General features: G+C 40.7%; 1 protein-coding gene across 1 annotated transcript in view; it reads right to left on the reverse strand.

The window, feature by feature from the left end:
• Positions 1–6,885: 6,885 nt before the first annotated feature.
• The window catches only part of ZCCHC24 (zinc finger CCHC-type containing 24), a 109,944-nt gene continuing 101,852 nt past the window's right edge, over positions 6,886–14,977 (reverse strand). Inside the window, exon 4 of the mRNA XM_062001525.1 lies at positions 6,886–13,167. Coding sequence (XP_061857509.1) covers positions 13,054–13,167 — 114 coding nt within the window. The 3' untranslated portion in view covers positions 6,886–13,053. The remainder of the gene's footprint in view (positions 13,168–14,977) is intronic.

The raw sequence follows: 14,977 nt of genomic DNA on the forward strand, positions 1-14,977 counted from the left end.
GGCAGCCCCGTCCTGCTCTGAGCTGTAGCTTTGCGTGGCCCATGTGGGTGTGAGCTTTCTGTCTTGTCAGTGTAGTACCCTGAGAGGGTGTCATGTCCTATACAAAACGACATGATTGCTGTCAGCATCATTTCTTTCAAGAGCTGCCCCATCCCCACTCCTCTTCTCTGCTTTGTCCCGCCAACAGCAACAACCATCACCCCTGCCTGTCAGCCACTCCCTTGCCAGCCCACTGAATCATACTGGAGATGGGAGGCTTTTTTGGGTACTAAAACTTTACAAGGCAAGGACTTGCAGAGTACACCCATATGCCCTTCCTGGAAACTGGCTCCCACCTCTGTGGAAAAAGCCAGGCAGTCTCAATTAGGCATTCATGGAAAGTGGGGACGAGCTGGGGCCAGAGCCAGAGGCTGCAAAAGTTTCCACATTTGCCAGCACTGATCTTGCAGATCCATCTGCTAACTCTGTCTTGGGCTCCTTCTCACTAGGCAACCAAATGTGATAAAATGAGAAATCAAGAAGATAATTTTCACACCTGGCTTACTGTATTTGGGGTGTTTTCTTTTGCTGCGCTGCAAAACCATTACACCACATCACTTGTCTCTTCTAATGTTCAGGGGAGCAACGTGCTCCCCAAAACAATGTGCTTTCCTCTCTGAAGAGCTATTTAGTGGCTCCACCTGGCCAAACAAATGAAGAGGGCTTCAAATAGGCCAGAAAAATCAGATCCATCCCAGATGGGAAGGCCTCCTAGAGCTATTGAGCTATGTGAGGAGTGACAGAAGGAGCTCTGGGATGGAGAAAAGGTCAGGATTCTTTGGCTGCAACCCAGCTGCAGGTGGCTGTGTTTAGGGACTAACAAGGCAACCAAGAACTCAGCTCCCATCCTCTGCAAAGCAGTGCTCTCTGCTTCATACGTGACATTTTTGGTTCTCTGCTGAGCCACTGACCAGGACTGTGGGAGAAAGACCAGAAATACAACTTTGAATTGGTTCTAGAGACCTCGCTTTGCTTCCCACAAGGGCAGCGAAGCACCTGTGGTCACTTACGCGCTTCCTTCTCATCTGCAGGTAGACAGGGTTTGGCACTGGTTGAAGCCCGACTAGTCAGCTGAGCTGTTTCTCCATGTCCTTCTGACAATTTTAAGGTTCTTTTTCTTAAAAGTACTGTCAGTGGAGAGCACTGGGGTGTTTGCCCATACCACAGGCAGCGTGGGGCAGTGGCTGCTTGGGACATGTGTGAGAACACCGTGAAGGATGTGGGCAGGGGACAGCATGTTTTTGTCATCCAAAATACTGCTTTTGAAAAACCTGGTGTGGTGCAAAGCACGTCACGTAACTTCAGACTTGAAGTAAAGAGGTCACAAAAGACTAACAACTGTGAAATGCATGCAATGGTGGGGAGTTGAGACAAGAGAAGCTGAGGAGGTAGGAGGCATCTAGGGACTTGAAGTTTATGGTTCCAGTTATTTTATACAGTCACTTACAAACTAAATCTGCAGGTGAAGGAGCCTCTTCTGAAGTTGATCAACTTTATAATCTAAACATACATGTCTCATTCCAGAAACTGAAAAGATTTTCACCATCTGGAGGGGGAGGTTAGAAGATTATGTATTGTAATTTGTTTGTTTGTTTGTTTGACCTGGGGAACAGGGTGTAGCTTTGGAGCAAATTAATAACAGATTTTTTTCCCTTAGGTATCCCTGAAAGAGATTAGTTACATACTAGGGACCAGGCAATACTTGGGTTAAAAGAAAATCAGTTCTTAACTCTTAAGAAAACCAGAAGAGTTGCCAGTAGTGAAAATGAGGTTTACGTGGCCCTTACTGTAACGTTAAACACTACCAGCTGTATTGTCGACCTTCACAAAAAGCACGGGTGACAAATTTCCCCTACTTTTCATATTTAGAAAGCTGTTTGAAATCTGCCAGGTTTGCTGGTAAAGGTGTTGAAGAGAAGATCAGGTTTATGAAGTGTATTAAATTCTCATTTCACACACACACAAAAAAAATCTAAGCTATATTTCACATATACAGTCCTTGAGGGAGCAAAATCCCACATACCTTAGACTGAGCTTCACCTTTCCTGGGGCTGTAAAGCCTGATTTGAGCCTCTATTTGTTCTCCCGTTGCGCTAAATTCTTGCAAGGAGCTACATGGGGCTCAACGTAGGAAGGAAATTGGAGAAGAAAAAGTTCACTTTCTTCTCTTGGCTACATTCATTTCCCAAAAGCCTCCAGATGTAACTCTTTCAGCCTGAATATTTCTGTCTGCCTCAGACTGTTGTTTCCTCCCCTCATTGAGAGATGGGCAGAGATATTTATGGCAGAAAAGAGAAATTGTAAAGTATTTCTCAATCCAGCTCAGTGCTTTCCCCAGAGCTCCTGTGTGTTTTTACTCACGCAGGAGCTCCTCAGCATGTGGAGCTGCATGAGGGGGTCTCTGGGTGTGAAGCTATACCCCTGGAGTTAAAGATATTACTTAAGACCCGTAGATGGGGAAACATGGGTGCAGGATAGCCAACCTCCGTGTTATTTTGGGATGTCCTTGGCATTGGCTTGATGCTGGGCAGAAGGGCATAGAGTAGCACGTCTGAAACTCATCACAGCTTGGCTGCCTCCTGCAGCACAGCACATGGCTCAGCCAGAACCTACGACCTCAACCTTATGTGCTTTGTTTACTGGACCTTTAGGATGCTCAGAGGTGTGTAAACACCTCTCAGCAATTTTACATGCCTCAGTAAATTCCTTTGTGACCATGTGGGGAGGCTAACTGAGGGCTAAACCCTACCCTGCCACTTGAAGAGCAAGAGCTGGTGGCATGGCCCAGCAAGCAGGAATGCAATGTGTGGATGCATTAAAAGCAACTTTAAACACAGCTAATTAGGAGCAGCTTTCCAAAGAAAAGTATCTGCAATGAATTAAAAGAAAAATAAAATTAGCTACAGTAGTGCAATATTCAGTTGCACACTACAAATTATGGTGGTGTTTCAATTAGTTTCCTGCTAATTAATCCAACCGAGCAAGGTGAGTCGCAAGGTTTGCTTCCAAAGCAGGGATGCTGGGGAGCTGTAGGGTATTCCCTGGGCACATAGAATCATAGATTCCTAAAATGGTAGGCGTTGGAAGGGACCTTTAGAGAACATCTAGTCCAACCTCCCTGCCAAAGCAGGTCCACCTAGAGCAAGTCACACAGGAACATGTCCAGGTGGGTTTTGAAAACCTCCAGAGAAGGCAATTCCACACCCTCCCTGGGCAGCCTTTGCCAGGGCTCCCTCACCCTCACAGTAAAATACCCCAAGCCTGCTCCCACAGCCCTCAGGTTCCTGCTGGGCGTCACACAAGTGTTTCCTTACATAAAGTGTGTTTACATCCATATATTGCAGTTCCTACACTCAAAACAGTCCCCTTGGTCCAACCCAATGGTCAGATTAGCACCTACTCTGCTATCTTCTTTTCTACAACAGATTACCAAGGGAAAGGATACCAGCCACAGGCAACTGGCTTTCTTTTGGTATTGTCTCTTGCTACTGGCTACTTCTGTGCTTTGGGACTTCCTGAGCCAGAGTTGCAGTTTTATGGGTAATAACGCTCACAGAACTCTTTTTTTATATGGTTTTGATTTATTTTTTGTCAGCTAGACTATCCCATGCCTCTGAATTGCAGTCTGCTGCACGAAATTTTTGATTTCATGATGTTACCTTGGATAATTGTATACAAAATTCCCTACTTCTAGAAGGAAAGCATTGTGGAAGCAGCGAATATTTTCTCCCCGATCCATGTTATTACAAGCCACTATCACACCTGTCCTCAGTGATCTCTTTCCCAGGAGATAGAGGCTCAGTGTACCCACACCTCAGAACTGTGCACAGTATTAATTGATATGTGCCACTACTATGTTTTCAAAGATTGCCCAAGATGTGAAGAAGCTCTAGCAAGGGTATGTGGGAAAGCAGCTTGAGCTGGTTCAGCACAACACGTGTTATTCAAGTTTCTGGCCAGCAAAGCCTACTTTTATCCATTTCCTTCATGAAATTCCTACAGCTGTAGAAGACTTAACTGTGTTGAGATTTCAGCTCTTGTGAATGTTAAAATGAGAGTTATTAATCTCTTCTAGAGGAGAATTGAGCTGTCATTTGTCTCCTAGCTGCCCCTGAGGATTCCTGCTGGTAGCACTTTTTCCTTGTAGTGCTGCAGGAAAGGGCTGTTTGGGCCAACAGTCAATGTAAGACAGGTGGAAGGAAATAGGGCCTTTTATCAGGGGCTGTGGGTGCCAGCTCTCTGAATTTCTACTTGAAAGTACCCAACAAAGATACTTCTTCTCTTATGCCAAAGGTATTTGTTTACCACTGTTCTATTTGCAAATGGTCAGGTTTGAGGTCTCACACAGTGTTTTCCTGCCTTATTACCTCTCTAAGCTTTGCAGGCTTGAATCAAATGGGCCATAAGTGTGTCTGTCTCCTCACAAGTCCACTGAGTTGTACCTTCTTGTTAAGTTGCAAAACTGCAAAGAAACTTTATGAAAAGCTGGCTGTAGTTAGGTTTCCCATACTTGGTGCTTAGATGGGTTCAGAAATTGTATAAGAAGAAGCTTTCTGATGATGTGGCGTTCAAGTTTCTCTTCTCAGCTGGTGAAAAGGAAACTAGGGTACAAAAAATAAAAAATCTTTAGCTTGCACCTTAATCCACTTAAAACATTTCTTGAAATTTTTGGCTACGATTTACTTTCCTTGTAAGCAGGTTAAGATGGATTAGCTGGGCATGTAAGCTTCATTTGTACCTTTTATTGAAAAAAACTGTGAATGATTAGTGCATAGCCAGGGTTGCTGGTGCCTCATTGACAGTGGAGCCATATGTCTGGGCAGTGCTTTTAAGCAGGGATGGCTGAGGGTGTTCTCTTTTTTTGCAAGGTAGCTGCTCATAGGGATTGCAAATCAGGAACGCTGTAACTCTTCATGAATGTGGTTGCTTCGACTATAGTTTTGGCCCTTTGGAAAAAGATCTAAGAAACGCTGCCTGAGGTAGGTGCTTCTCAGCATGTTGACTTACTGAAAATGTCTTCTGCAGTTTGTGAAAAGATTGAGAGAAGTCTTTATCTATGTGTTTGAATGAGCTTTTGTGGTTTTGGTAGGTTGTATCGAGACTAGTTTTATGAGTTTTTGTGTTGCCTGGAGTGTTTCTAGGATAAGGATGGTGTGGAAGAGCAATTGCATTACTTTCAGTAAACCAGAAACACTCCGTGAGAAGGTGTGGGACCAAAGGCTGGTGTTAAGGGGACAGGAGTTTGTAAATGATCTGTTTCTCTATGTTCAGGAGGTGAATATTAGAGAAAAGCAAAGCTGTATGTTATACTCTCTGGGTACAATGTACTGTCAGCATTCAGCACCTCAGTGTTTCAGGTTCCTCTCTCAGCAATGTCTCTTGTATTCCTTTTAAAAGGAATATGAAGACAGGGTGAGCTTCTTTAACTGATTTGATGGGTGTTATATGGCAGTGAATGATCTGTGTATTTGGAGCATGAACAAGGCTATAAAAACATAACTTGTAGGCTGTTTGTCCTTCCTAGGTGGGATTTTTAGGTTGAGTTTTTATGCCTGCTAATACCTAGGGAGGATCTGAGGTGTGGCTTTGGATGTGACATGACAAACTTAAGAAATAGTAACCCTGTGAGTAACTTTAAAAATACTTTGGTGTACTGCTTATTTTTCCACGAAGAATAATGAAACAGCTTTTTATGTTGAAGTATCAATGTTTCATGAAATCCTCCTTTTTTTTTTTGGTTGGTTTTGTGGCTCATGTTTGCCAAGAGAACAGTGCTATTAGCAAGTTTGATATTGAAGAGTGGTACATTTTGGTTTTTGAACAATAATTTACCAACTATCTCTGAATATGTGCTTTTCCTTTCCACCGGGCTCATCTGAGTGGGATGTCTTTCATAGTCTGCAACAGTCACTTTTTCCAAGGCTTCAGAATTGCACGATTCCTTGGCCAAACTCCTCTCTCCTACCCCAAGCTACACATGCATATGCATGTGCACATGTTCTTGCTCTTATGCAGATTGAATGAGAAGAGCACCCAAATCTTTCCAGAAAGATTGCTGTGCAATATAAATAGTGTCACTGTAGTAAAGTACAAATGTGCACCATGTTTGTGGGGTTGATCAGGCCTGGAAGAACAGTGTACTGGGGTTTGTTAGGTTTCTTGTGTGTTGTTTTTAAATGAAGGGAGCTCTCGTGTTAGAGGCAGGATCCCCTGAAGCCCAAAGATAATTTCATGACATCCTTACATTAACTTCAAATCACAACAGTATTGGCAGTCTCAATAGAAACATTGCTTGCTGTTGAACTTTGGGGATGTGGGAAAGGCATTGTTCATAAGCAACGAGCATTCAGTAGGTCTAGTTCTTGCCAACTTCTAGTGGTTGCAAAGAATGAATTGGGTTTTTTACAATTAGAATTCTAAGTTGTATAGCTTAATGACTTTTAGAAATGATGAATGCTATTTTTCATTATAGCAACTTTCTGGCACCTAAGCTTTCCTCCCCAACTATTAAGGATGTGTACTTTGCCCAATTGTAGGACTTTTTTCCTTCAGAAGAATGCTAGACAATACCAGGCTGTAAAACCTAATTGCTGGCACTGTTAACCCAAGTTGTTCCACCAGCAGAGAAGAGTTTTGGGTGAAGCTCTCTCATCCAGGATGTGACTGAGCTTGTTGCAGCTTAGGGGCTCAGCTGCAGTGGAGAAACTCCTCTTCACATGCTCTGGATCATGGACATGTTGGGCCAGGTTTCCACTGCAAACACCTGACTGTGGCTGGTCAGGCCATACCCAGGAACCCAACACAGCTGGTAGTAAAACTTCAAAGGAAAGTTCAAGAAAACCACTCTCGTGCTGTTTAGGTTTGGTGTTTTTTTGCAGTACTTTAATACAGCATTAAAATGCTAGAATACTAGAGGAAAGCTGTATACTATCCAGCAAATAAGGCACATGTCGGAATGCCATTTTATGGACAATCCACAACAGAGGTTTTACAGTCTCTTTAGCAACACAGTCACCAGATGAGCAGGCTGTCGTCTTGACTGCTGAAGCAGAACTGGTACCTCTGAGGCCTTTGTCCATAGGTTTTGTTTGTTTGTTTTAGCTGTACAAGTTTATTAACAGTTACAGAAAAGGAAATTATACAAATCGCCAAGTGAATCTGACAAGGTCAGTGGGTACAGCTAAACAAATGTAATAATAATTAGGTTAATTTTGTTTAAAGCTGAAGAAATTAATAAGATACAGTGTTAGTTTTAGCACTAGTACACGACGCAGTGAGTGCTGTACTATATAACCTTTTAAAGGAAACAAGAATCCAGCACAGGGTTGGGCAGACCTCCCATTTTAGCATGGTAAAATATCAAACTAAAAACCCAATCCTCCATAATATAATCAAACTACATGTAAAGTGTAAAAATGCTTCAAATACGTGCACATGCATATTCTATATTGCTATGAGTTCTAATTAAAATAAACATAAACCCCTACAATAATCTACTTCAATCATTTTCTCTTACATCCTTTCATTCATATTATTGCTGTAGCTGATACTGCATAGCTGAGCTCACAGTCTACAAAGAGTTGTGAAAGTCAAGTTGTCAAACAGTGTCCCAACCTACTCTCTTCCCCTGTGGTTATGGGAAAGGAAAGAACCACCATTTGAAACCCAATGCATGTGCTTCGGAGTTTCTGAAAGCCAAGATTCTTAGGTGCTTTCAGCATCTTCTGTATCTCTCACAAGGCCATAAAGTGACAATACACTGTTATTTGCTCCTCACTTGCTAAATGTCTAGTGATAGCTTTTTCTAGTAATCCTTCCCCAAATACACATAAATAAACTGTATAAGCATTTTCATATAAGTCTAAGCACTTGAATAATATATTGGTTACTTAATACTGATATTTTCATCCAAAGATAACAAAAACAATATGGCTTAAAGAATTGCAAGGGTTTTTTTTGTCAGAATTATGTACCAACTTTCATATAATATTTTATGTAGACAATATTTCCTTCTTAATGTAGTTCTGTTGCATACTTTATACAAACAAAAGCATTGTAAAAAAAAAAAGTAAATTACTTCCATAAATATTTTCTTGAGGATACATCCTTAGTTCTGCAAAATACTTAAGAAAACTCTTACCTCTGTTAGTATCCTAGTTGAGAGGAAGGCCCTTCTGAAAGCTTCCAAATTGTAAAAACTTTTCCCCAAAACACAAACAATACTTCTTTTTCTTTTTTTTTTTTAAAAAGGCCCTCAAATATATACAAAAAAGTTACTGCAAAGAGTTTCCAGATAAGATAACAATTCAGTATTACAAGAAATATTTGTAACCATTCAAAAATTTTAACATCTAAAAAGGTTTCCAAAATACACACATAGTATTAAAAAAAAATTGAAAGAAACTCTATGTCAAGTATAACTCAAGATAAATACACATCTGCAAGTAAAACGGTAAAATACTTCATACGGGGGTAAACATTTATATCAATCATCTATAGCTAGTAACTGCACACGATTGTCCCTTTGAAATTCATCCTAGAAACATAAACCATCGTCCCTATATCTTAAGATCTCCAGCAGCCCTCTGAGCACATCAGCAATATAGCAAGCTGAATGGACAGCAGTGGTTTCTGTAGATAGGCGAAAGATAGGGGCTGAAGCCCAATTGGGAGTGAAGTGATAGCTTAAAGAATGATTTCTCTGTGGGGATGGTTCCATCACACTTTAGATTATGTTGGCAGAGGTAAGTGGAATATGTGTGTCATTTCTCTTAACTTGAAAAGCACACGTTGCTGATTTATTGCATACTGCTCAATGGACAGCTCTTAGGATCCGTACTAGGAAAAAAATAACCCATTCTGTGTGACTGCAGGACAAGGAGAACTAATCTATGAAGTCTGGCACTTCCAAAGCCCTTAACTTTTAATGTTTTAAGTAGTTTTATTTTTGGAATCACTGCTAGAGCATCACAGGTATGCAACCCGTGTCTCATCTAAATTTCACGTTACACAAGAAGGTGAAATGCAGAGAACAGTTCTCAGTATAAGGCTTCTCTCAAACATACGTAGCTTCACATTTGTAGTTTATGAACTAAGTCCCATATAATGGGGAACTTCAAAATACACCTATTTTCAGAAATAATATATACTCTTGTGTATTTATTTGACATGAAAAAGCAACTTTGAGACCAAAGGGCCTCAAACTTTTGCTTATGTGGCATCACTTTGTATCTGTGGTAGCAGCAGTAGAAACTGGTTAAAATGGGGCCATCCTTTAAACTACAGGCATTTTTCTTCACCACCATTCAATGAAGTAACAACTTCACTGGAGCCTCATCAAATTAAAGCAGCTAAAAACCTACACCACACCTTTCAGATCACTGATAATTTTTTTTTTTTTCCAGAGCAGTGCCAATGCCAAAGACAAATTCTGTGTGAGACATTCTGACTGTGGAAAGAAAGGTTAAAAATCCCAAGAGGAGGAAAAGAGAGAGGGTGGTGGTGGTGGTGGGGGGAAGTTTGTGCTGAATGGATTGGTAGGCAGGCAACTGCAAGCCTCACAGGTGAAAAATCCAGTTTGGTAAATAGATGCACAGAGCCAAATTTCTTTGAGGTGCACCCATCTAGACTATTCAGTTTAGGGAAGCCTCTGTTGATTTCCAACTCCTTTTAATGCTGCTTGCTTTGCTTCTGGTAAGACTCTCTAAAAATGTGTTTGAGGATTACTAGCTGACGTGCTAAATGCAGAGCTGATTAAATAGAATCTCAGAAAGATCTAAGAGGTAAATAAACTCATCCTCTTTCTAGTAAAAAACCTAAATCTGTAAGGTTCTTCCATAAGGTTCTTCCTTAAGAAGGTTTGCAAAGAGTTAAGGTCTATAGGTGAATTACTTTTGTGGGAGGGGACAGGAAAGAGAAGAAATCTATATTTTGTAATCATTTTTTCTCTTTTCTTTTCTGAAATAGAAATTCAGGCATTTCCCTTCTGTACCATTAAGTACAAGCCCATGGTTGTAAGCTATTGTATGTTACTTATGCAAGTGTGTAGCACCCCACAAACCATATACAGATGAGCGTGGAGCAAATACCCAGGGTCTAGTGCTGCAACCCTATCAGCAAACCTCATATTGAGAGGGAGAGAGGAACACTGCTGCCTTCACCAGGCACCAGATTGTTGGGAAGAGAAGGGACAAAAAAAAGTCTACGCCAGAGTGCTGAGTAGAAATGTTCAGCTCTCATGAGTATGCTCTTAAGAATTATTATTATACACCTATAGATATTAATGGTGTTAAAGTCTGTTGTGTATTTTTTTAGCATAGTCAAAAAAATCCATAACCTAAAGGCATTGCAGTGCAGTGTTGAATCCAGATAAACAATTTTTAACAGGGCCCTGTCATGAAAACAGCAACAATTGCATCTAACAGTATCTTTTTCGATGGCCTTTGTTCAGAACCTGGTGGTGTGCTGTATACTGATGTAGCTATATCAAGGGATGTGCTGTTTTACTGATCTAGTGGTTATCATAAGATGGAAATTATTTCAACACAGAACAAAATGGTTGATAGCAACATCTTAGTTTCAGGAGAAAATGAACCAACCTTTTCCCTTATCTTCATCTAAGGAGGTTTCTCTCCGTGCCCTTTAGCTGCATGTGAAGCATCACAGTGACTTTGTTTGTGTTCTTTTTTGTTCATATACTATTAAGTGCTCAAGAGCAAAAAGTAGATCTGGTTTAGCACACAGCTCTTTCAAAATTGTGCTTGAGATTAATACTAGCAGTCAGACTTTGAGAATCTGCCTTGAGATGTGGCTGTGTATTCTCTATTCTTACTTGTATGGGCAGATTATTATCTTTGTTTAGAAAAGTTGTCTCTAAGGTAATTACTGAGTCTGTGCAAAAGAATGTGTTTCCATCTGAAAATGCATCTCTTCACTGAGGCAACCGAACTGTTCTTAGTGTTAACTTTCAATATTATTTTCAGCTATTTTAGTCCATGGAATTGCCAACTGGGCAAAACTAGTTTCCAAGTGATTAATTTAGTTAATATTATTTTAGCATTACATAGCACTTATCATTCAGTGATGTCAAAACATTTACAGATATTAAGTAAGCCTCACAACTTTCCTGTGAGGGAGGTATACTAAAGCATCACTATCCCCATTTTGCAGCTGGGGAAACTGAGGTCCAGAAGAAACTTATGACTTGCCCAAAATCAGGGAGCTAATGGAACAGATGTGGTCAGAAGCCAAAAGTCCCAAAGTTTATCCATTGCTGCAACCAATAGGCTGGGTCACTTGGGCTACCCATAAATAATGACATTTTCAAGATACATACATGACACTGTCACCAGAACAAGCAGGAACAGTTTTGCATTGCTTATAGCAAAGCACAGAAATAGTAAAAGTTTCACCTTAGAGCAAATTTGTATTGAGTTTCACATTTCCTAGATGAATACTCACAAAATCTTCAGTTTGCTTTACAAGAGCTTAACTGTACATCCTGGTAACATCCTGCTATCCCTTGGCATGGAAACTCCTCTGTCTTAGCCTAATGGAATTAATCCTCAAAAAAATATTAATTAAAGTCATTATTTAGGATTTATATTTCCACTAAATATCATTCACACAAACCTCTCTAAAGGAAGCTTCACAAATCCAGATACTGATGATTAAAAAAACCCCAAACAAACATTATCCCTGTAATTTTTCAGTGAATGCTAGAAGTGAATTGCTTGTTGTGTCCTTTTGACAATGTGCTCTTATGTAGACATACAAACAGGCTGCTGTCTCGAGGTACTTTCAGTTCATGGTATTTCCCAATCCCTGATGAGATACTTCTTTGCAGCAGGATGCCCCTGCACAAAGTTCTACCTGAAATAAGACAACCAAGTGTAACTCCTCTGTTTCTCCTCAGGTATGTAGGTGCTTCAGGAAGACATAAAGAGAGAAGGGTATATAGAGTGTTGTCCATGCTTCAAAACACCCCTATGGCTAACAAGTTTTGTATTATAACAAATTTGTACAGTAGAAACCAGGACATAAAAAATCTTTCCAGAAAGTGGCTTTAAAACTATTATAAATAGTAAGTTTGGCTAATCTTTCAATTAAGGGTTTTGGGGACAGTTGTAAGTATTCTTATCCCCTCTTATTCACAGTCAATTTAGTGTGCTTATGGCCTAATGAACAACCCATACAAATACAGGGACCATTTCAGTGGGGTTATATGACAAGAGAAGGATCTGTTAGTCGCATAAGCAAGCCAGTTTTGTCTCCTCCAAAAACCTCTTGGAACCCTTCCCAATGCTCTGGGTCCCATTATGGCATCCCCTTTCTGCCCAACCCACGCCCTCGAACAATTACTCACTTTTTTTTTGCCACATCCTGCAAAAATGATTTTGCCTAAGCCCTGCCCAAGCAATGGTAACAAATAGAAAAAGTCCAAGAAATCAGCAGCACAAACCTCTCAGACTTTCTAAAACTGAGAAAACGATTTTCCTTCTTTTATGCTGTGGCTTGTTTCATCTTCCTTTATCTTGTCATATAATAGGAATAATGCTTGTGTGTGGGCGAGTGCTTGCAGTTAGTGGCCCCACAGTTACTTAACCTCTGCAAAAGTCATATATATGTAATCCCTGTGAATGTTCTACCTTGCCTATTGAATAGTACTTCACTTCGCCTGGCCACGATATAGGATGTGTGTAAACAATCAGCAGAACCTGCGGCGGCGGTTCCGTTGTGAACGCTGTCAGTAACGCTTCGTAGATGTGTGTGTACATACATATGCATGGAAATCGAGATATATATGTATACAAATGGTAGTCCTGTAAATACCTGTGGCACGCTGGTGCGTGCCCAGGAGCAATGTTACATTCCGTTAATGGTAAGGCATATTATTAGATAGGCAATATTGGCAGTTATTGGAGCTGTTCTCTTGATTTGTTGAATTGCTGTTGATCGCATGCTGCCAGAGGATCTTTAAGGATGATGGGGACGGGAAGAGGCCACTTGGAAGGTTTATTGCACACGGCGGCAGTAGTAGCCCAAAACTTTGCATTTCTCACACAGATGCTGGGGATGTTCTTTGCTCTGATCTGAAACATCCAGGCCATCCGGCTTTTCCAGAGGTCTCTGCAGTGAAGGGAAAGAAATGAGATTACATTTAAGGTGTTGTCACTCTTGCTCTTTATGATGCACGTGAACTTTCTCCTAGTGATTATAAAGGTACTATGTTTCTTTCCTGCATTGGTTCTGAGTCACCTCACAACTTTATGTCATTCTTCATAAAGGTGGTGGTAACTTGAAGACTAAACTGGGGACAATATTTATAAAAGCAGAAACACCAAAGAGTTTATTCTCTTGGCTGCAGTAATTGAGATGTCCCAAAGGCATTAACACCTCAAGCATGGGCATCTCATTACCCAGCAATGCCAGCAGGGATTACCAATGTTAGGATCAGCTGCTACGATGAGAAAACTGTCTTAACCATGCATAGATATTACATAGCTAAAGCAGATTCTCCCAGTACTCAGTCCTGTGTTTCTCAGGTCGAAATTTTTCAAGTAAAGCAGCCTCAAAGCTATTAATAAAAAAAAAACCTCACACCAAAACCAAAGCAACCAAACAAAAACCCCCAAGCCTCACAGCACAACCCTTTTCCCTGAACCTGAGTAACAAATTGACTTTGTATTTTTAATAATATTTGTGTAATCACAGGGCTGGAGGCATATTTGGCTAAAGAGGGGAATGAAACAGCTTTGGGTTTAGTAGGTCTTTCTTCTTTAATTTTCTGTGAGATGCAAAAGGTTTCACAATCACTCTGAAAATACCCACGTTAAATATTGCAGTAAGATTAAGTGTTTGGAAAGTCTAATGGGTGGAGAAGTGATAGAGATGTGAGGTAGAATCATAAATTGCACCATTTGTTTGAAAAACAACCTTAGTTCCCTAACTTGTAATTTCTCTGGCTTTGTGATCTGTACCTCAAAGACTATTTCCTTGCACAGTGCCTTTCTGTGAAGACAGCAGCAGTTCTATGGGACTGTGGTAGAGACAGCGTGTGGTGGGGAATCTGAAAACAAGCCATAGAGTTCTCGCTGTTCTCACAAGGATACTGGACTCTTGCTTATCACTTCAAAATATGATTCTTGGAGCAGGAGTGGATAAATATAAGCTACAAAATTATGTCCACTTATCTTTTCACACCTTTCCTAAATCCTGAAGACTTTATCTGTAAAACCTTAAACTCCACCTGATAATCTAAGTTTTCATTTACAAGTTCTTCGTCCAAAGCCACCCACCTGGGACCCCATGGGTAGGAAGAACAGAGACATTCAAAGCTTTTTTTCTTATTTTTGGCTATCTAACACTGCAAGAACAGTTCCTAATCCAGAGAACAGAAGGGTTTCTCAGCTCTCTGAGGAGATAAACTGAGATGTTATATCCTGAACAAGCAATGTCTGCAAATTCTTGCTTGGTTGTATTGGGCTGCAAGTGCAACACTCTTAATATATCACATAGCGAGTAGAAACAATATATGGGAGTAATTCAGTGGTGATTGCAGTGGTTTGTTACTGATTCAGTGTTCTTACCCATAATAATACCTGAAGTCTCATCTATCCTGGGCTACATACTACATTTCTTTCAGTCTAACTTCACTTACAATTCAACTGTAGATTTAGATTCCCTGGGTCAAGTGGGTGATAAGGAGAGCAGATGGGACCTCTCATCTCCTCTAAATCCTTTTACCTTCTCCTGCAACCCTGCTGAGATTTGAATGACTTGTTGGATGTCAGGATTTGAGACGGGAACCAGCAATCCCACCTCTAGCTTTGCAACCCAACTGCTGATGCAGGCAGTGATTTTGCCACACCACAGGCAAGTTAAAGAAGTTTATAGGGTCAGAAAAACTGCCCCCTGTCTTTTCTACCACTTATTCCAC

The sequence above is a fragment of the Colius striatus genome, chromosome 8 (genome assembly GCF_028858725.1).
Source record: "Colius striatus isolate bColStr4 chromosome 8, bColStr4.1.hap1, whole genome shotgun sequence".
Taxonomy (NCBI): Eukaryota; Metazoa; Chordata; class Aves; order Coliiformes; family Coliidae; genus Colius; species Colius striatus.